A 23,670-nucleotide genomic window follows, 5' to 3' on the forward strand; every position below is an offset into this window, starting at 1 on the left:
CCATTTACGATTAGTAATCGTTTTCTTGCGATTTGTAATTTTTCTGAATGCCTTTTTATAATTTCTACGATTAACGGGAGAGCGCACTAGTTTTTATTTAATTTTTGATATGGTTTTTGACTTTTATATATTAGTTTATTTATTTATATCATTTTCATTTATCTCGTTTGTGTATTTAATAAATAATATTTATTTTTTTTTACTTTAATTTTTACACTAATATTTTTTTTACAAATTTATAAATAACTACGAAATAAATAATAACAAATGCATCAAAAGTATTCTCTTCTATAAATAATCTTGCATGCCATTTAGAGATTGTCATATTGTTAACACTTTTTATATAAACAAATCGGTAATCGCTAATCACAAATCGTTTTTTAAATCGGAATACCCTCCCCCTGAACTCCAATTGTTTTTAATGCTGCCTAATAAAGTGCAAGGCCAACAATATAAGCTTTCTTTATAAATACTTCCGCATAGCCACTTATAAGTTTCGTACCAAGACATTTGAAAAGTTCTAGAATATTGCCTACCTTGCCTCTTATCGTTAAATATTGCTGAAATTTTTGGCGTTGGACGACTGCTTAATATTTGTCGTTTTTCAGTTTCGTTTCTTCTTAAAAAAGGGATTTCAAATATAGAAAGAATAATGTCGTGAATAGGATTCATTTTAAAGAAAACAATGACACATTCAACTGCTCTTCGTAACTTTAAAATAAATAAAATAATAAAACTTACCAACGAATGAAAGCCTAAACTTCAATAATACTTGTTGCCTTGAATTTTAAAAATTGCTAAAATTCTACCTTACCCGTGTGCAATAAAATTAAAAAAAGTGTGCCTAATCGCCATCAAATAATTTAAATTTAGAAACACACACACTCTAACTAAATTTCCCCCCAAATGTCCAAATAAAAACAAAAACAAACGCGAATTAACTAACCCTGCGCCCGCCACAAACACTTTCACTTGTTGATTCATGTAGACGATAGACGAGAACGAGACGCCGCATTCTTTAATATCGATAGTCACATGATTTCAACTACCAATGAAAACGCACCGAAGCGCCAAATTTCTCGCCTCAGGCCCGCTATAGAAATGCATAGATACGTTTACCCCGTCGTCCGCCAGCGCGTCCCAAAATCGTCACTAGTAATAGGTAGACAGTTAGGACTTTCCAAGCTAGAATTATTGCGCCTCTATTGATTCTCTTTCTTTTGCGGGTGGGTTTACGCGGCTTACGTTGCGCCTGTACTTTATTTTACTACTGCATTTATTTATAAAATATATATTTTTTTTAGTTTTATTGTGTTGATGTAGAATTGTAATAAGGTATAATTGGATTAAATAAAAAGCTACTGTTCCTTCATTTTAAAGGTGAGGGGCGGCCTCAGAGGCCTACCCTGACGAGCCGCCACTGTCATAAGCTACTTTAACAACCCTGGGTATAGACGTGGATATTCGTACATTAAGGCTACTAGAGGCTGAAAGGTATTATTTTTAAAGCACTAGTGTGTGTGCTTTAAAGTAATATTCTTGACTATCGGGTCGTTTAAAAAATAACATTTTTAACGCCAACAGCGACCAGCGATCAAAGCGCGAAAAATCCCCACCACCTTTTTAGCGTTTTCTTAGTTTTCTTATTGAATTCGATAATTATTTTTCTGATATTATATGTACTTGATGTGTCCTACACGTCGATACTATAGTTTTGTACCTTTTGTTAACATTTTAATACGTTTTTTTCGTAATTAATTAGTATGATACCAACGTATACACCATAGGCGTAGTCAAAACAATTATCAAAAAATATAAATATTGCTTCAAACAGCTAGGTTAAGAAAAATATGTGCCACGGCACTGTTTGGTGTCATCGTCACAATTTGCTCTCGGGTGTTATTTGTTCTTGGATTCTTTAGTCATTGGTATTCACAATGACTATTTATTTCAAATATATATCTTTCATTCACACGTGATTCGTATGATCCACCAGTAAACAAAGAGCAAAACCATCAAGGATTTCTGCAGCTTGCTCAGGAATACTCTTCACAACATTCGTATCGCATTGTTGAATGCTTTCCTTGGATTCGCTAATTGTTTTGACAGCTTGCTGAATATACTTTTCAATTTGTTTAGGTCCATTTATGACGTCCATCTCCAATTTGGCCAGCAGTTTCTTGTAGCAATCGTTGGGTTTAGCAGTTGTGCTGCATTCGTTAATTTTGCCTTCGATGCTGTCGAAATCTTGCACTATTTGGGACGCTTTGTTCAATGCTGTTGTCGCATTGGCCTGAACTTGATCAATAATGCTTGTTGTGCATTTCAGTACTTCGTCCAGGATCTTGTTGGGAAGTTGATTGAGTTGCAACTCGTAGTTTCTACAGTTTTCAATATCTATATATATTGTCAAGGTGTATTACTGGTTGCATAACTGCATTATTGCTACATAACCGTAACGTGTATTGGGGAACCTGGCGAATTCGCCAGAAAGTAAAAGAGAATTACAGAATTCTTTAGAAAATTCCAGAAACCATCGCCAGGGGGTATATAAGGCCCGCGCTTTGACAGTTGGAGCAGTCTGAAGATAGTCTGAAGTCTGAAGTTTGATAATACCGCGAAATACCGTTAGAGTAATAGTAGTTGCATAAATTGTGTTGTAAATAGTGTAAGTTGTGTGTACAGAGTGAGACAAATAAATTCGTTAAGTATTTTATCGTGAGTTTAAATTGTGGACCCACGGAATCCGTAACAATATAATTGTTTTGACTACGCCTATGGTGTATCATCCTAATTAATTACGAAAAAAACGTATTAAAATGTTAACAAAAGGTATAAAACTAGTATCGACGTATAGCACATATCAAGTACATATAGATGTTAATTGAAATTGAAGAATAATTATCGAATTCAATAAGAAAACGCTAAAAAGTTGGAGTGGACTGTTTATTTACCTATGAAACGTAACTCCTGACTCTTTCTTATCGCTGCTGCTTTTACACTTGAAAGCTGAACAACTAATCACCATTGTAATAAAGTTTATACAAAGTTTACTACACACAAACTATTAAAAATCGCTAAAATTGTCGCTGGTGACCAAATGATGACTCAATGTTTGCCACCAAAACAAAAAAAAGGTCACAAATTCTGCTGCAGCCAGAGAAATAGAAGGGATAGAGAATGAGCGTCAACATGCTCAGAAGGTCTAATCAAGTTGGGCGCCATATTCCGATATAGATCTCCGTGTCATTTTGTATATAGGTGGTAATCTATAAGTAATCAAATATCAATTAGCTGTTTTCAACCATACGGGGGGCAATTTAAATTTAGTGAAATTCTATCATTTATTATGGTTAGATAATATTAATATGATTTATTTAATTATCATCAGTTTCAAAACTGCGTACAATATTGGTATATAATACACTAAATATACGAATATTCTGACAAAAGACGCTACGGACAGAGCAGCAATAAACTCTTCTTAGTCTGTTAAAAGATTCGAAAACTTGCCCATATCGTAAATAAGTAATTTACTCAACTTTTTATTCTTTCATTTTACTTTGTTTACTAATTACGTCGTTTAAATCTTATAATTTTTGCAAAATTTGAGTCTAAAAAAATGGCTATCTAACACACATTGTCTGCTTAAAGTTGGGTATATTCCATATATTGAAACATTTTGGTGGCATTAACTTATTTTTGACTGATTACCTTTGTCATTTTACTATAACTCTTAGAAAAAAAATATGTTGTTGTTTCTATCTTTTTTCGTACTTCTCACCTTCAAATTGTGTGTACAAATAACTTGTTTACGAATACATGTCCTCATAAATATTTTGATTGTTATATATCTAATGACCTTTTGATTATTTAGTGGATATTTATTTAGTATTTTATTCTGGTTTTTTGTCGACAATTAAAACTCAATCTTGTAATAAAACATCAATAAAAAAAAAAAAAAATCAAATTTTTAATATTTTTTTTTTTTTTTTTTTTTTTTTTTAATACAAAATTTTAATTTGTCAATTCAAGTCCATTTAATAGTAGGTTGTAATTAACAATACCCAATATACTCTAGGAATATTTATGTATAAAATAAGAACTTGTTACCTGGATATTTGTCAAAATAAACGTAGATTCTATGGTTTATGTCGGTGTCGAATTATAGTAAAATATAATATTTTATACTCGTTTTTTGCACGAATAGGCCTTGCCGGATCTTATTGATCTATACAAAATTGTTGTGCAACATAGATCCTCGGATCGGAAATGCAGGTTTCAACTCGTGTGCATGGATAGGTTTTTACGGGTGTCAAGGCCAGTGATGTAGCAGCCTGAGTAACTGCCAGATTATACATGGCAAATCACAATGTTTTAACATAAGAGATGTACAAGTTGGCGGTGGGTATGTAGGTCGCACTGGTTCAGGTTGGAGAATTACTTTCTGAGCTTGTTGCCGGATTTGATCAGAAAATTTCAAACGCATGAGTATAGTTCTTCTCAAAATAAATTCTTGTATCAGGGGTTTGTAGAATTCTGGTACTTTTCGACAACTAGTTATCTATATTCGTACAACTTTGTACAAATTATTACTATTTTAGCTTGAGATATATTATTTCTTTTTCGATAGTACTATATGGTATGATATCGGTGTTGGTCACATAGTTTTTTCTTTCTAATTTATTAGGTTAAGAAGTAGTGTTCATATCACCGGTAAAACCTCGACAAGCGAGAGTCTTGAGGCAGTGCGCTTAAGTGTATTAGGTAACTTATTTCCTAATGGCAAACCTATTAAGATGTTGGGCGGGTGGCATGCGGTGAACTCTTTTACGACCAAGTCAGCTGATGGTAACACTTGGTAGCACCCGGTACTCTTACTCGCGGTATTGTGGCCCTGCCTCTTGATCCGGCAGATAACCAGCAAATAGTTTGACTATGGCACAAGTTTATCGAGACTAATTCATGGGCTATCATGCCCGTTGTGTGCGAAAATCAACCCTCCGAAATATTCCCAACAAAGATCGTACGACAAGCTATGGGTCGAATACTGATACTGTCTGTCCTCTTTGTTGTGTGCTGTTGCGTCTTCAATTTTTTCAGGAGCAAATACAATGCAACAAGATTTTTGAGATACTCAGATATATTAGTCCAAGAGCCTGTCTTTATCATTGTACTTCGAATTTTAGAAAGTAATTTAATTTTCAAAATCTTTGCGGTCCTTCTTTCGCGCTGTTCGTTAATTGAAAGGATGATGTTCTCTCCTACGCTATCGAATGTCTCAATAAATTTTTGATGTATTGCTTGAAATATTGAGACCCAGCATCACGAAACAAAACACGACAATGAGGATGCACCCATGCCCTTTGTCGTGCATCTTTATTTGGAATATTCAGGGTTTGATTTGTCCCAAGGAGCAGGTAGCCCACGAATTAGCTCGATAAATTGGTCCGTATCAAACATATTTTGCTTTTCGCAATCAAAGCGGCATACCGCAGAAACGTACCGTGCTACAGTTTACATTCAACTGACTGTGTCGTCACAAGGTTCCCGCATCCCGCAATCCTGCATTGCGGCAGCATGTCGCCGCACATCCCGCAAAAACGGATGGTGTTACATCTGCCATGCCATCTCATGCGATATTGCCATACCGCAAAACGGGATCCGCAGTGCGGAACCTGCAAAAACGGACCGTGTAACGCCGCACTAAGACGTCCGTTCGCCTCTTCCCGCGCTTCCGCTGACAGTTGTGACGTCATTGTAGCCCTTGTCAAAGCCTTCGTGGCCTTGTCATGATAGTGTGTATTATTAGTTGCCTGTTCAAAATCGATTTGAACCGCAAATGTTTTAGTACTGTCTATTTGGGGCCATCTGTTTCACAGAACTACAAAAATTGTCGGGTCGTAAAAAATGCCCTTTTTGAGTCACAACTTAGAGGCTTATATGACAAAGAAACAGTCCTCTCTGAACATCGGCCTAAGTTGCCACGCATTAATTTTTGTAAAATTAAGATCGCGCTAGAGACGCGGCTCTCTCTCTCTCTCTCTCTTCTCTTTCACTCTATCGCATTGTCTCCGCATAGTTTTTCTCTCTAGTAGTTAAACAGAGAAATATTTGCTCTCTCCCTTATTTAGTTAACAACAATAAGTAAATTCTTGTTTAGTTAGTAACTCTTCTAAGTGTAGTTAGTAACTCGTCTAAGTTTAGTTAGTAAGTCTTCTGAGTGTTCTTCAGTATTGTGAGTGACGTGTTGTGAAAAGTGCCAGAAAAACAATAGGAACTAGGAACTGGTAACAAACAATTATTGACTTTGATTATTTTGACTTGACAGTAAAGGCTTCATAGACTATATAATTGCCTTGAAAACTAAGACTATAAACTTCTTCTGCTAAGTGTTCTTCGCATTTGCTGCAGAGAAACCTTGACCATTTTTTACTACTTATTTTAATTAAATAGTGTTTAGTATTTAGCCGTAAATGTTTATTTCATTTTAAACTGAATCCACCCTATTTTATAAGCGTTCGCAACAAGTGCAATCGCTGTAATTGTAGCGCAAGTTTCGCAGAAAACTGCTACATTTAATGGTCCTTCGAGCCGGATTCAGAAATAACATTTACAAAAATTATAGAACTATTTCTCCAGTGGACAAGTTTCTCTATTCACAAATTTCCAAAAAACCGAAAAATTTACGCGAGTGATTTCGGATAAAGTTAGACCGCCGCAGCGGTTAGACACTTATTGGTACTGCAAAAACTCTCTATTTCCAAAATTCCAAACCACGTCAAAAGGATAGGTTTCTCCGAGGGTTTCTCATAGAACTTATAGTGAATAGAATTTTTAGTTTTATTACTATACCCTAAACTAGAGATAAATCGATACAAAAAAGGAATTTGTCCTTTGAGTGTTTTATGTTTGTCAACAGTCGCTTTTGACACCGCCGTTTTATTTAGGATAAGAAATTTTAATTAAATATAGTCATTTAGATTAAAAGAAAATTTAGGTATTTCTCTTTATTTAGATTAATGTACCAATTATTGACATAATTAGATGTTGGTGTTATTTGTGTAACTTCTCACTTTGTTAATTGAATAACGACATATTGTGGTGTTTGTAAACAATTTGTAAGACAATAACTATTTTTCAACGAAAAAATAGAATTTCGTCTCGCTTGTGATTTATTAATTGATTGTTATTTTTGTAGATTTAAAACTCTATGAATTGAATATCTCTGAATTCTAATTTGTAAGACAATAACTATTTTCTCAACGAAAAATAGAATTTCAAGCTTCGCTTGTGATTTATTAATAAATCACAGATAACACACATAATCATTGAATGTTATTTTTTTGAATAACAGGTTTATAATTTTTGTGAATTGAATTGTCTCTCTGAATTGTTATATTTCTGACTAGTTTTTTCTCTTTTTGAAGTACTTTGTTTTAATCCCAATTAAATCACTTTGTCAAATTATTAATCATAAAATGGCTAACCTCGAAGTTTTGATTAAACAACGAGCCACTCACAAGGGTAGAATTTCTAGAATCATTAATTGGTATGCTAGAAATGTTGACATTGAATTAGATTATTTAGAATTTCAAGTGAGGGTTTAATCCAGTTTTTGAATCATATGAAATGATAGAGTTAGATGTAGAGGAAATAGATCCATCCAAAAAGGATGCAGATCCCATGGAAGACAAATAATATTTCTCATGTTTAGCTAAGTTAAAACGAAAATTTTAGAATTACCCGAAAAGTCAAGACCAACATAGCCAACCAACTTCTCTTATGATACATCCTAGAAATCCAAACGTGAATTTACCCCAATTAAATATTCCAGAATTTAACGGGGACATAACTAAATGGAATGCTTTTTACGAATTGTTCAAAACTCTTATACTAGACAATGAAACTTTAACTGATGTTCAGAGATTAATTTATTTGAGAACGTATCTTAAGGGTGAGCCTCTACAATTAGTAGAAACACTGCAGTTGACAAGCGATAATTTGGTAGTTGCTATTGACACACTTAGACAAAGATATGATAATCAACTCTCTATAATATTTGCCCATATTAAAAATTTAGTTGAGATCCCCACTTTAACAAAGGTCACCGCTCATACTCTTCGAGAATTTATTGTGCGTATTAAACAGAATGCAGATTCTTTGAAACATCAAAGCATCCCTGTACAGCAATGGGGATTTAATTTAATATACATCTTCTCTCAACGTTTAGACTTTGGCACTCGAAAGGCATATATCTCTGAAAGAGGCTCTCAAATGTTTTCGGCTTCTCCACCTATTTTGCCAAAGTTAGAAGATTTTCTAAACTTTTTAGAAAAGCGCTGTACGGTTTTGGAAGATCTCTCGGAAACTCCGTCGAAAATATCTCCTCCAGTAGTTAAAGGAACCATAAGTGGTTCTAGTAATAGGTTTCAAAAATTTTCCCACTATGCACATGGAAATCAGCAAAGGGAATTTTCTCGCTCTTATAATGAAAATACCCCGCATTATTGTAATTCTCCTCGCTCTTCGTTAAATATTAAGAAATGTATATACTGTAAACTCCCCGATCATAGATTGTATACATGTTTAAAATTTAAACATTTGCCTTTGAATCAAAAAATGGATTTTGTTATGCAGAACAGTCTTTGTTTTAACTGTTTAGGTTCAAAACATCAAGTACAGGATTGTACGTCTCAATTGTGCTCCATATGTAACAAGAAACATCACTCACTTTTACATTCATCAAGTCCTTCAGAGTCAAGGTATTCTCCTCAAACAAGAACTCCAAATTGGCGAAATAATGATCAATCTCAAAGATCTCAATATAACAATAGTGATAGAAATTACTCATCCAGGTCAAATTTCGCGCCATCTGATGGACGCTCAAGGGATAATAATCCACGTGAAAGTAGCCCTCCGCGTAACGAAGTAGCTTCAGACAATGAGGGTACAGTTAAAAGCACTCCCAGCCACACTCAGGTCAGTGAACCTATTGCTACTAGTCATAGAACTCTATCAGTATTTTCCTCCAATGACAGTGAAGTTTTGTTAGGCACAACTCTTGTTAATATCCCAGATTGCGACGGCAATTTAATAACTGCAAAGGCGATATTAGACCCTGGTAGCACTATTTCAATAATCACCGAATCTCTTGTAAAAAAGGTTAAAAACATATTCTGAGAGACAGCATGTTGAAATTGTAGGCGTTGGTGGCAACGTCAGAAATGCTCATAATGCCGTGCGTTTAAACGTAAATTCTACTATAGAAAGGAATTTTTCTCTCTTGGTAAACTTCAGCATCTTAGAAAAAATCACTGAAAACTGTCCTCAGTTTAGAATTGATGAAAGAAAGTTGGCAATTCCTGATCGAATCTCTCTCTCTGATCCTAGTTTTAGTAAACCCTCTAAAATAGATATTTTATTCGGAGCTGATGTGTATTACAAGATTCTCTTAGGAAACATAATAAAAATAAATGATGATTGTCTGTCACTAGTGGATACTCACTTTGGTTACGTCCTCTCGGGTCTGATCCCCTCTCATATTGTTAGCACGAATTTTAATCACACCTTAAACCCCAAAAAATGTTTATTCCTGCTATCAAATGCAGAGACCCCTCTAGATCTTCTGTTGGAAAGATTTTGGTCAATAGAAGAAGTCAAGCCCTTAAAAAATCAATATTTAGCTCCCGAAGATATGTTAGTGGAAGAAAATTTGTAGAAAACTACATCGTTTTGGATAGTGGTCATTTTCAGGTGGATTTACCACTGAAAGGCCCTAATGCGAACGGGACATTACGAGAGTCATTTGATTTCGCACGAAAAAGATTTTATCAATTAGAGAAACGATTTGAGAAAACCCCAGATCTCTTTCTTCAGTATAAGAAATTCATCGATGAATATATTTCCCTAAATCACGCTCGTATTGTACCCCTCTCTATGAAGAGTGATCAGAACGAAAATAAGTATTTCTTTCCTCATCACTGCAGTACGAAATGACAGTAAAAGCAGTAAATTTCGAGTTGTGTTTGATGGTTCGCTGAAAACTTCATCTGGTCTCTCTCTTAATGACATAATGTATAAAGGGTACACAGTACAGCCTGACCTCTACGATATTCTGCTGCGCTTTAGAACCTTTAAATATGTAATTACTTCTGATATCGAGAAAATGTACCGGCAAGTAAGAATCAATCCGAAGCATACATATCTGCATAACATCCTATGGCGGGAAAAACCGTGTGAAAAGCTCCAGTGTATAGAATTATTAACTGTTACATATGGCACTAACTGTGCCCCTTATTTAGCTACCCGAGTACTGAAAGAACTTGCTGTTATTAATCAAAAAACATTTCCACTTGCTTCAAATGCTCTTCTCTCCCAATGTTACGTAGATGACATTCTCTGTGGCCAAGATTCATATGAAAATCTTGTCGAATTACACCGTCAACTGATGCAATTATGTAAATTAGGAAATTTTCACTTACACAAATGGTGTTCAAACTCAAATTCACTTCTCAACAATATTAATCACTCTCACAAATCTGATATTTCTCAAGAAAATTACGATATTAAAGTAGATGGAATCTCGAACAAAGTTCTAGGAATATTTTGGAACCCCAATTTGGATGTATTTTCTATATCTTTACCGATACCTTCGGAAGAAAAACAGGTTACTAAACGCGAAGTTCTCTCAAAAATAACTCAAATGTTTGACCCATTAGGATTAATTGGTCCAGTTATTGTTATAGGAAAACTAATGATGCAAGAAATCTGGAAAACTAAAATTGATTGGGATGATTTTTTAGAAGAAGATATTCTTATAAATTGGAAATCTTACATTCATGATATGGCGCTATTAAAATCTCTAAAAATTCCTCGTTTTATTCTATTAGCTGATAAGCCAATATCACTAGAACTACATGGATTTTCGGATGCTAGTCAAAAGGCATATGGTGCCTGTGTATATATACGAGCTTCATATCCTAACGAGAAAGTGTCATGCTTCCTTATTACTTCTAAAAGCAGAGTTGCACCTATAAGAGAAATAACTATTCCCCGCTTAGAACTTTGTGGTGCACACCTCCTCTCCACTTTAATAACGAAAGTTCGCTCAGTACTCATTGAAAGATTATCTTTTGATAGTGTAAATCTTTGGACAGATTCGGAGATAGTACTTGCCTGGTTACACTCGTACCCTTCCAGATTCCAAGTATTTGTATCAAATCGTATATCACAAATCCAAACTCTCACTCAAGATTGTAAGTGGCGTTATGTGTCATCAAAGGAAAATCCAGCCGATTTACTCTCTAGAGGAATATCTCCTGCTTGATTAGAAAACGCAACCCTTTGGTGGAACGGCCCAAGTTTTTTCCAAAATTTTGACATGGATTTACACGCATATGACAGAAATATTCTAACTACCAATGTGGAAGAGAGAAAACAAAAAACGGTACTACTCACTGATACTAACAATATTTGGAAAGTAATCTTCACTAAATTCTCAAGTTATTCGCGATTACAAAGAACAATTGCTTTTGTACTTCGATTTGTAAAGAACAGTAAGCCTCAGTCCAAAAATTCCACTGGTCCGCTTTCAATTGAAGAGTTAAAAATTACTAATCAGTTTATAATTAAACACCACAAATATAAACTTTCTAAAGCAGCTTCTTCAACTCAAATCGGAAAAATAGGTCTCTAACAAACAAATTTTGAAATTAACTCCATTCATTGACAATGATAATCTTATTAGGGTTGGAGGCAGATTATCTCAAGCACTGATACCGTACGACCAAAAATTTCCTTGTTATTACTACTGTCAAATAACCATGTGGTTAGACTTCTCTTTAAAAGAGAACACATTTTATTAGGACATGCAAGACCGCAAACTGTATTGTCAAGGATTCGACTTAGACATTGGCCGCTAAATAGTCTTTTTAAAAAGGAAAAGGCCCTTTCAAAGGAAATTAAGAAAAATTCTATTAGTTGTCATACTTGTCACAAGTTCAAAGCGAAAACATTTCAAAAAAATAGTGTCGGTAAGTACTTACTAGTTTAAGCGTACGTTTAAGTTTGTTTTAAAGTCAAAGACTTCAAAGGGGGGAGTATGTTCAAAATCGATTTGAACCGCAAATGTTTTAGTACTGTCTATTTGGGGCCATCTGTTTCACAGAACTACAAAAATTGTCGGGTCGTAAAAATGCCCTTTTTGGGTCAACTTTCTAGAGGCTTAAGGGCGACAAAGAAACAGTCCTCTCTGAACATCGGCGTAAGTTGCCACGCATTAATTTTGTATAATTATGATCGCGCTAGAGACGCGGCTCTCTCTCTCTCTCTCTCTCTCTTCTTTTTCTCTCTATCGCATTGTCTCCGCATAGTTTTTCTCTCTAGTAGTTAAACAGAGAAATATTTGCTCTCCCCCTTATTTAGTTAACAACAATAAGTAAATTCTTGTTTAGTTAGTAACTCTTCTAAGTGTAGTTAGTAACTCGTCTAAGTTTAGTTAGTAAGTCTTCTGAGTGTTCTTCAGTATTGTGAGTGACGTGTTGTGAAAAGTGCCAGAAAACCAATAGGAACTAGGAACTGGTAACAAACAATTATTGACTTTGATTATTTTGACTTGACAGTAAAGGCTTCATAGACTATATAATTGCCTTGAAAACTAAGACTATAAACTTCTTCTGCTAAGTGTTCTTCGCATTTGCTGCAGAGAAAACTTGACCATTTTTACTACTTATTTTAATTAAATAGTGTTTAGTATTTTAGTCAAAATGCTTATTTCATTTTAAACTGACCTCTTATTTTATAAGCGTTCGCAACAAGTGCAATCGCTGTAATTGTAGCGCAAGCTAGTAGAAACTGTTAAGAAAGGCTTATGGTAAACTTCTTATAAAAATAATAGCTGAGAAATTTTGAGTTAATTATTTTGTCAATTTTAAATGTGAAAAAGGTGTCTTTAAAGTTTTTAGAGCTATAGAGTATATAAATACGTTCATTTTGTGTTGTGGATTGTGACAAAGTGCATACTAAGTGCCAACGATTTTGTTTATTAATTATTTTGAAGCAAAATATGGAAATACTCTAAAAAGAATGCTTGCAAAAGGTGATGCTGCAAACTGCTGTTCTTAAAAATGCATTATCCGAGTATTTAATACGATTTATACAGTTAATTTTCTATACTGCATACATATAAGGTGTTTAAATAAATAAAACTGGGCCAATGAATGTTTTAGAGCTCGGTAACCAATAATGCACGTGTGTGTATTATTGGTTGCCGGATGCCGGATAAGGACTAATAACCATGACAAAGGCTACAATGACGTCACAAAGCGAGTAGTTTTCGCATGCACCTGGCGGACACTTTTGGCTGAATGAGCAGTCCTATTAGGTTAACTGTTCTTGGGAGTGGACTGTTTATTTACCTATGAAACGTAACTCCTGGCTCTTTCTTATCGCTGCTGCTTTTACACTTGAAAGCTGAACAATCACCATTGTAACAAAGTTTATACGCCTTCCATTACACAAACTATTGTAAATCGCTAGAATTGTCGCTGGTGACCAAATGATAACCTGCCACCAAACAAAAAAAGATCACAAATTCTGCTGCAGCCCGTATAGGGGCGTTACATGTCCTTATATTCTTCAGTCATTGTTAGGGCCGGTTGTACAACGACTGGTTCAACAGAAGTTTTCTTGAACTGCAGTTATCTATAGTTCACCGTTGAACGTAGTTCAGAGCATATTTCTGCGCCCGAGTTCAGGTTATTACCACTTAAAGCGGTAGGTAACGACCTGGAATAGATTTCCAGTAATTCAATTGAAACGTTCATTCCGTCAGAAATTTTATCTGTCAAATTCATCTGTCAAAATTTCAGCCAATAGAATTACTGGAAATCGATTCGAGGTCGTTACGCCGATACGCCGTTTTAGATGATGAGGGTGCAGCCACACTAACCTAAAAACCGCGTATCGACGTAACGGCGTAACGACCTTGAATCGATTTCCACTAATTCTATTGGCTGAAATTTTTGACAGATGAATTCGACAGATAAAATCTCTGACAGATGAATTTTTCAGCCAATAGAATTGCTGGAAATTGATTCAAGGTCGTTACGCCGATACGCCGTTCCGCTTTTTCTAAGATAGTGTGGATGCACCCTCAAGTGTTGTTCCAGTTCCCGTTTTCATGAACTAGAGTTTACAAAGAAAAAAGAAGAAAAAACCACGGGGGTGTCACTTGTATGGGAAAACAGGCAACAGTCAAATTTAAACGTGCCAGGACCAACGACAAAGAAAGCAACATCTGCCAGGCATTGGCTTTCTTTGTCACTCACATTGCTTAAATCATGATACCGCGGCCATTTTGCCAACAAAGAAGCTGACCGGGCTGTCCTGGCAAGTGATTAAAACAATTTTGCTTTTTGGCTAAATTACCATTTTGATGTATTTAATGCGATTATTCAGTTAACTGGTAAGTCAGAAATTACACACAAATACTTTATCCGTAAATACAACTAAGATGTAAACGTATTTTTGTATTTTTAGATTTCAAATTTTGCAAAGACCCGCCGATAGAACTTGCCTGGCAGCGTACCCGTTTAACTAAACGTATTATTTCCTGATAATATCAAAACACGTAAGTACCTCTATAATTTATGATGAAAAAATGATTTTGATTATGTTTTATATTATTTAAATACTTTCTAATCTCAAATAATAGTAAGATCCTTGTTTATATCGCACAGCCCGTTCAAAACTGTATTGTCTTCAAAATGTTTACAAACAAACAATTATTAAAAAACAATGTCCTTTTAATCTGATTTATACCTTAGAAGGATGCCAGTAAATTTTTATTAAATCAACATTATATTATTTGGCCGTTAATATGCAAAAAGGAGCATATTGCTTTAACTTAAATTTTCTTTTTACTTCTCCTGACAATGCTCTCTATATTCTCTATTTTGAGTTAGTAAACTTTGAACGGGATGTGCGATATATAAAATACATAATATATCCAAGGGTATGATCTGATAAAAAAGTATTTTTTGATGCATTTTTGGTTGTTTATGCACGTTGGCTTGGTTTAAGTTTTATTCAGCTTATATTTATTTGGTATAACAGTTTTTTTGCCTTTGGAATGGCAATGCATTGAGGCTAGATAGTGTTTCATTAGATCATTAAAGGAATTTAAATTAGCATATATTTTTGTGATTGTGTGTTATCATGATACAGGTAGTTGTATCATAGTGCCTTATGCATGCTATTTACCTATTATATACTTATGTATTATCAGTAAATAGATGATAACATAGTACTAAAATGTCTTTTAATAGTATGTTTATCTTCCAATTCACTAGTTATTTGCAAAATGTATTTTGAACTAATTTAAGTCATTAATTGATCATCTTTCTTTTTCAGGTTCCGGGATATTTTTTTCATTGTTAAAAAAATATATATATTTAAATATTATTGTAATATAAATCGCAGCTCTAAAAATAAATGATATTGTTTACTAATGTGTAATTTATTTACTATGAATTTTCTTTGAAAATAATAAGTCTTTAATATCATTGATTTGTTGTGTAAAGTTAATAGACATATTTTTAATACCATATTAAAGTAATAAAAATATGTTTATTAATCTCTTTTAAACAGTAAGTCAGTGAGACTTATAAAAAATATTTTTTTAAAATTTCCCCTCTTTTAAGCCCCGCCCCTCCAATTCCCCTCAATTTAGCTAGTACTGCCAGGCGACACCAGGTGGCGTCTGTTTCCATTTTTTAACATGAAGTTAGCATTTCTTTAATGTACCTATTCCCTGGAAAAAACTAACAGCATAACCTTCAAACTGTTTATGCGTTCCTGTCCAACTAATATCATTTTATCAGAATCGGCAGAACTTCCCCTTAATATTAGACGTAATTTTTTGGCCACTAAATTGCTTTTAAAATCATTCTCTATTCAGGATAATCCCATTATTCAGTCTGTTACAGAAGCTTATGGGGCATATAATCAATCATTTGGTTTTTGGTCAAGATATTATCATGTTCCTCCTCTTATTGAAGGCATTGATCAAATTTTTCCTCATGTTCAAGATGTTGATGTTGTTAATATGCATCATTATTATAAGTTTCCTCTTTATTTTAGTAAAAATGAATATTTAAGATTGGATTTAAATAAGAGTGATAATAATTCTATTAAATTTAGAGAAATTATTGAGTTAAAATTTAAGCAAAAATAAAGTTTTTACGGACGCTCTTAAGGAAGTAAATAAAATGTTGGAGGTATATTTTGCCCGGATTTAAATTTGGAAGCCACCTATATGATTCCTGGATATGCTTCCATATTTGTTGGAGAAATGTTTGCTATTATGATGGCATTGAATGTAAGAAGAATTGGAGGATTCTGTAATTTTTAGTGATAGTGAAAGTGCTTTACGAGCATTAGCAGCTTATCCAAATTTTAAGGACAGTCAAATTACATTTGCTACAAAACGGAAACTATTTGAGTTAAGAGAAAAACAATTTCGAATTTCATTGGCATGGCTACCCAGTCACACGAATATTTTAGGCAACGATAAAGCTGATCAATTAGCAAATATTGGAAAGACAAATGGTCGAGATGCTGAGATTAAATGTTGGTTTACTGATTTTATTCCAATTCTTAAGGAAAAGTTTTGGTCGTTATGGAAAGGCAGATGGAAGGAGTTATCTCGTACAAAAGGAAAAATTATGCAGAAATTGTTACTTTTCCCTACAAAAGCATATGGTTTAGGTCATGTAAAGATTTTCCCAGAAAAAGATTGACAACCTTCTTCAGATTAAGAAGCGGACATTGTCTAATTCCGTCCCATTTACATCGTATAGGTGTAAATGCAGATTCCTTATGTGAGTGTGGAGAAATTGGAACGTTAAACCACATCTTTTTTGAATGCAATAAATTTCCCGCTTTAGTAGATAAACTATATAAATCACTTATTGGCTTTTACAAAACATCCCCTCATAATTTTACCTCCGCTTTGCATGCTCATCCAATTGTAGTTAATATTATAGGCGAATTCTTAGATAGTTGTGGAATTAATCTTTGACATTTTAAATGCAGGATCTTCCTTTGCCATCATTTTCTTCAACTCAACAGTCGGGGTATGGGATTTCCCAGGCTCGCTTTATAGTTTATAGCGATCCTCGTCTGTGTGTCATCATCTATATAAACGCTCAACCGTAGGTAGTTAATTCTACCATCCGGCCGGATAGCCCTGGCAGCTGTGGCCATTAAACTAATATACTACTACTACTATAACCTGCTTTGTCGGCCTTGTGGTCGAAATGATTGCGCCGCATTCTAGTAGACGCAAGGTCGCCGGTTCGATTCCGGCCTCGGACATGGGTGTTAAATGTGTGTGTGAGTCTGTATTTGTCCGATTTTAAACGCTAATTAAATATTAAGAAATAAGCTGGCTGAATGTCGTAATAGACAAGTGGCCAAAAATAGAAAAAAAAATAAAAAAAATAACCTTCAAATTTTAGACTCTGACTGGCCGTCGAAAGGCGCGTGGTCATCGTGAAACAAGAAGAATAACCTTCAAATTGAGTAAATATAAAAACAATTAAAAAATATTTTTTTCAGATTTTCTGTTTAGGAGCAAGATTTAATTAATTAATTAAGCTTATTTTGTTCTCAATAAAGATTTGTATTTTCAATGATGTTTATTTTTGGTAATCTACCACAGGATAAATTTTATATTTGTATTATCTTTATATAGCATTTTTTTAGAAAATATCTACAACAAATTTTGAAAGTAGGTATTTATTAATGTGTAACGAACACTATTGTTGATTCCCAGTTGATTCCTCTTTGTACATGTCCAACCATGACATTATTGACATTATTTGTCAGTTCTATTGCAGCTGCAATTTCTTCATTGATTTCTGGAGGCTCCACATCTCCCATTGATAATGCTATATTGTGAAGGACCACTGTAGACATAACAACAGCCTCTACCTTTTCCTGCTTCAAGCGTATTCCTAAAGAAAGTATTTGTTGCCTTTTTAAAACTCCAAACGATCTCTCAATAGGATTCCTTGTTCGTATTTGTGCCTCATTAAATAGATGTTCTGCTCGTGTATGAGGATTTAATAGAGGTGTTATAACGTATGGTTTTATTGCATAACCACTATCAGCTACAAGTAAGTTGTCACCATACACTCCATTTTCAAAGTCATTTCTGACTCTGCTCTTCCTAAATATGTTGGAATCATGGGCAGAGCCTGTCCATCAACACACTATGTCCTGAAATTTGAGATCAGAGCTGCAAATAGCCTGAACATTATATGAAAAAAATCCTTTTCTGTTTCTGTAACTTTCAGCATCTATCCCCCCAGGCGACTGAATTTTTACGTGAGTGCAGTCCAAAGCGCCAACACATCTTGGTAATTTAGCAATATTAAAGAATCCTTTTCTAACATTAGTTACTCAGCTTCAGTTCTTGGCATTCTTACAAAGTGTTGTGCCAACTGAGCAATTGCTTCTAGAACCATATATATTTTTCGGCTGGCTGTTGATTTATGGATGTCCCCGAAATCTCCAACAACTTGTAAAAAACTCTCAGTGGCTAAAAAACGCAAAGCAGTGCATACCATTTCTGTAGGGGTTACTGCTTGGTTTCTAAAGGAGTAACAAATAAATTATGTCCATCTTAAAACTTGGCAGGTTAGTAACAAACTATACCTGTCTGTAACAGATGAGATTTGTTCAGATAATTCATCTATTATAAATCTAACAACTTGTTTCCTCCCAAATCTTGTTTTTTAATTTCTGTATCATTCCAAATGTTGAAATGATCTGGTCGATCTCTGTAGACTTGTGGGGCTCGAGGATGTACAACATGATGAACCAATTCCAAAAAATCTTCGTCGTCCGTAATATCTTCCCACAGATGATCCATTATGTTTGATTGCAATAAATTAATTAACTAATTACTTTATTTACATTTTGCTTACCAGCAAACCCAATAATAATCATTTAAAACGACTTGAATTGGCCTCGAACGCCCAAATTCGGACGTTCAAGATCAGACGACACTAAAAGCCCCGTTCTCAGAACTGCGTCGTGTCGACAGCGACACTGATTGACACTTCAAACGATTACCGGGATGTATCAGTTTAGCCTGATGTGCTGCTTGAATTTTGTTAAATCTGATGCAGCGTCGTTGGTGACAGCAGTCTTGAGAACGGGGCTTAAAGCCCCGTTCTCAGAACTGCGACTGTCGCCAGCGACACGTCAAGAGAACCAATCAGATTTGTACAAAATTCAAACAGCTGTCAATTTATAATTTAGTACAGCTCCCATTGGTTGTTTGAAATGTCAATCTGTGTCGCCCGCGACACGACAAAAAAACCAATCAGATTTGTACAAAATTCAAACAGCTGTCAATTTTAAATTTAGTACAGCTCCCATTGGTCGTTTGAAGTGTCAATCAGTGTCGCTGTCGACAAGACGCAGTTCTGAGAACGGGGCTTAAGTCCCGTTCTCAGAACTGCGACCTGTCGCCAGCGACACTTCAAAAGCAATTCGACGAGACGAATAAAATTCAAACAACTGTCAATTTTAAATTTAGTACAGCTCCCATTGGTCGTTTGAAGTGTCAATCAGTGTCGCTGTCGACACGACGCGCAGTTCTGAGAACGGGGCTTTAAAACTCACGATACCCTAGACAAGGAAAGAGAGTCTCTCTTTCCTTCTCTAAGGACAAAATACTTGGAAGCTGAACCGCGCAAATCATGGCCCACACCAAACTCAGCTGAACTTTTGCCGCTACTTGGACTTGTAAACAAGCACTTTATAAATATCATAGTAAATAGTGGCCCCATTTAAAAACAAAGTTAAAAACTCAACAGCATTCCTGTATTTTTAAACAATACAAAAAATACTAGAAGCATTTAAAGAAGATTTACAATTTATGAATGCGTTTTGGGGATCCAGCGATTCATACTTTAACTTTGATAATTAATTCGACTGGATTATGAATTTGTGTTGTTTCACTTAATTTTGTAAAAAACTAGACAAGAAGAAGCGTATTATTTGCCCACTGTGTACTCTAAATATGGTAGTCTGTATAGTTTGTGAAGTTGCAGTATATTGCAACAATATTTGAAGATAAACACCATGAAGTAAAAATTGAAATGGAAACACATAACTTTGCTACAAAGGAAAGTTATAAACTGTGGTATGAAAAACAGAAGATCAAGATAAATTATGCATTCGCCAAGCCAAGAAAATATAATGACTATGTGGAAAAAACTTACAATTATTATCGTAATCGTAGTAAATCAGCCAGGTAGGTAAATATAGAAATGAAAAAAAACACTACAAATAGTCTTTATTTTTAGGACACATCAGCAATTATTGTTCTAAATGAACAGAGAAGGCCAGTAGTTCAATAAAAAGACCATATAATGAGCCATAAAAGGAAAATGGTTAAGCAAGAATTATTCCCAACAAAGTGAAAGAGATTATTTGTTTAAGGCTTTATTTATTTTGTTTTTGGTTTTATTTAAGTAAATATGTATTGACTGTTGGTTATAAGTTTTATATTTATTTTGTACTACTTACTACTAACCTGTACAATGTGGTATTATTTAGTTGTTAAAATTATTGTATTGTATTGTTGTAATTATTGTATTTTCTTGACATAGAACAGCCATAAGTTTCTTGCAGTTTCTTCTTATAGGCCGTAATCGAAACTGCAACATTCTAAAATTAGAACTATTATAAATTTGTTTTTATTTCTAATATGTTACAGTAATTAAGCTAACAAATTTTCTCCTAAAACGTTTATTTTCCCCATGAAAATGTTATTCAATTTAAGAACTGATATTTTAATAAAGATTCTGAGTAGAATTTGAGAATAATGAGCTCTCTCCATGTAAAGCTATGGTTCTCACTTATGCATCAAATTAGATAGTGATCATGCAATCTGCAATGAAACAATTTTTAATTTACACCAATAATCAATGCAACTTTGACTAAAATAACTTGATGTAGGCAATATAGGTATATTACCAAATATCAGCCATAAACATTAACCACCTTTCTTCTTTAAAATGAGCAAAATAATGACAAATTACATCTTGTAACTTTAATGGTATTTGTATGTTTTAAAAATAAATATATGAATGCAGATCAGTTTTTTAAATATAGCTTATTATAAAAACAAATAACAACCAAAACAGTCAACTACTGTTATCAATTTCGCATAATAAAATTATTGTCTGTGATTATTGTTCGATTCTCGATTATTCATAATGTTCAAAATTCCCGCAACGCGCTTCTCGCCGAACAAAACCGAACTCTCCGTGTAGGATCCGAATGCTTCCGAGGTTTTCGTGAGTTTTAGTGTCGTCTTTCAAGATCAATCGTCGATCAGCACCTGAACCATAGATAAAAGAAAATAATCTTCTATTAAGATAGATATGAAACTTAATAGTAAAATTTTCGGTCAAAGCGCCCCTCCGTGTTCTTAGTAGAGACTACGTTTAACCCAGCGCCTCTGGGCCTTTTCTTACAAATATTTTTTATGTTTATATATTTGATTTATAAGGATAGGTTTACAGTTACACTGATATATTAGTATATCAGAGTAACTTTAATAAAACATAAGAATATATATTTTACAGTTTATTAAATATAAATTTTTGACTACAAGGTAGAAAGTAAATCACAATATTTGACAAAACTTATAAGTATACCATTTTTACAGTTAATAAATAATAAACTATTTCTGACTATGATATTTAAAATTTAGATAGATAGAATATTAAAACACATACCGGTATTTGCAGACGCAGGCCCAAATTCAATAAAACTAAAAATTTTTCCTGCGAAATCGGGCTTTTTTCACAGAAAAGGTATTTTTGGATGTATCAACAATCATTGTCACAGACAATATACAGGGTTTTTCTAATTAGTCTAAAAAATTGTGGTGTGATTCCTCATGTCTTCTTAAAACAATTTTATATAACCATTGGCTCCAAAGTACTCCCTTTCTGATCTACAGGGTGTTAAAAATTAAAAAAAATCGATATTTTGCTTTAACATAAAGGTACACTACTGCTTTTTTAAAGAAAATATATTTTTTTCTTGGATCACATCCTTTTTCAAATAAAATTGATCTTTTGAGTTTTTCTCTTGTTCATCAAACGGTTGCCGAGAAAAAATAACAACATACTTATTAAGAGCCCGCCTTAATTCATTTTCTAACGATTTTTAGTTTTTAGATTAATTAGGAAACGCCCTGTATATGCATATCACAGGCAACCAAATAAACTAGTAACCTCTAAAAATTATTTTTCCTACCACTAGCGACGTACTGTGTTTTTAGTGAGTACTAAATTGTTTTATCAAAATTTCACGATATAAGTTTCCAGGCAATGACCTGAACCCATAACCACAAAATAGAAATCAACCAGAAGGTTGACTCCCAAAATGCGCGCGAAACGGTGGCTAACCTAAAAATTCCATTATGAGCGGGTAACATCTGTCAATGTAGCGGCGTTATCAGGGGGGTGACAGTGAAATAGGAAAATTGGAAACAGTCATTAGTGTCATTCCTGTCATTCTCCTCACGACAAGTATGACCGCCTAGACAAGGACAGCATTGCTTTTTGTTCTTAACTATTGTTTTAATCCTCAGTTTAGAATTGATAGATTTCAGTTTCAGAGACAACTTCAGATTTGTTCTAGAACAAATTGAAAAATATTCGACGCCATTTTAATTCATACCGTTTAGTTTCGTTTTTGAAGTTCAATTTAATATTTCGGCTGAAATTTATAAATATAATGGTAATAAAGTATATAAAATATATATTATGAAGAATCCTGGAGAAAACGACGTTTCTGCAGTAGTAGGTATGTCCCATGTATATGAAAATAGGTAGTAAATAAACACTGTTTTTACATTTTTAGATGCAAGAATATGGTATTATAATATCTTTGATCGGCGATTTCTTGAAAAATGGAAGCAATTACAGCAAGGTAAGATCATTTTAACTATAGCCAACATTAGTTATTTCCAGTACGTGCGATTTATTGTCAATAATGCAATAAATCGGACTGATAATCTGATTATGTTATCCGACTAAAAAGTCTCTTTTTGCTTCTTTTGATTTATAAGCCAGGCCTCTCTTTGGAATAATGGACGCTTTTTTAAACAGTATATTTATATTTTATACCTATTGATATTTTTACATTGTTAATTTTAGTATAAAAAAATTGTTTTTCTGTTTTCAGGTTTTGTATAAGGCTCCCGCTTTCATGTTCCTGTGTCCGTTTTCTGTCCTTGAAGTCAGCGAATACGTGTGTTTATTCACAAATTACTGTAAGTCATGCTTATAACTTAACTAATTTACGTTAAAAGTACATATAATTAACTAATTGGTATTGAAACAATACAATCTTTCTCTCTATATTTTTATATTTATTTAGTCACGTTGTTCCATATTTCAAAATAAATATATGTGAATAAATAATTTTTGGTTTTATTTATGAAAAGTAAAAATACAAAAATACATTTGAACGAAAGAGTGACCCGCTATTGAATAACCGGAAACGAAATGAAAATTAAAGCTATCATGTCCTTATCATGTCAACCTGTCAATTGGAAAATTAGTTCTCCAG

General features: G+C 33.9%; 1 protein-coding gene across 1 annotated transcript; it reads left to right on the forward strand.

Moving 5' to 3' along the window:
* The first annotated feature begins 10,075 nt into the window (after positions 1–10,075).
* On the forward strand, positions 10,076–11,329 carry LOC115876558. The gene has a single exon (XM_030892368.1). The coding sequence runs from the start codon at positions 10,076–10,078 to the stop codon at positions 11,327–11,329; it is 1,254 nt and encodes a 417-aa protein (XP_030748228.1).
* The last annotated feature ends 12,341 nt before the right edge of the window (positions 11,330–23,670 follow it).

Source organism: Sitophilus oryzae, unplaced genomic scaffold (assembly GCF_002938485.1).
Source record: "Sitophilus oryzae breed Bouriz unplaced genomic scaffold, Soryzae_2.0 scaffold_1436_pilon_pilon, whole genome shotgun sequence".
Classification (NCBI taxonomy): domain Eukaryota; kingdom Metazoa; phylum Arthropoda; class Insecta; order Coleoptera; family Curculionidae; genus Sitophilus; species Sitophilus oryzae.

Coding starts and splice junctions, on each gene's coding strand:
- LOC115876558 (XM_030892368.1), top strand. CDS start 10,076: ATGTATAAAGGGTACACAGTACAGCCTGACCTCTACGATATTCTGCTG.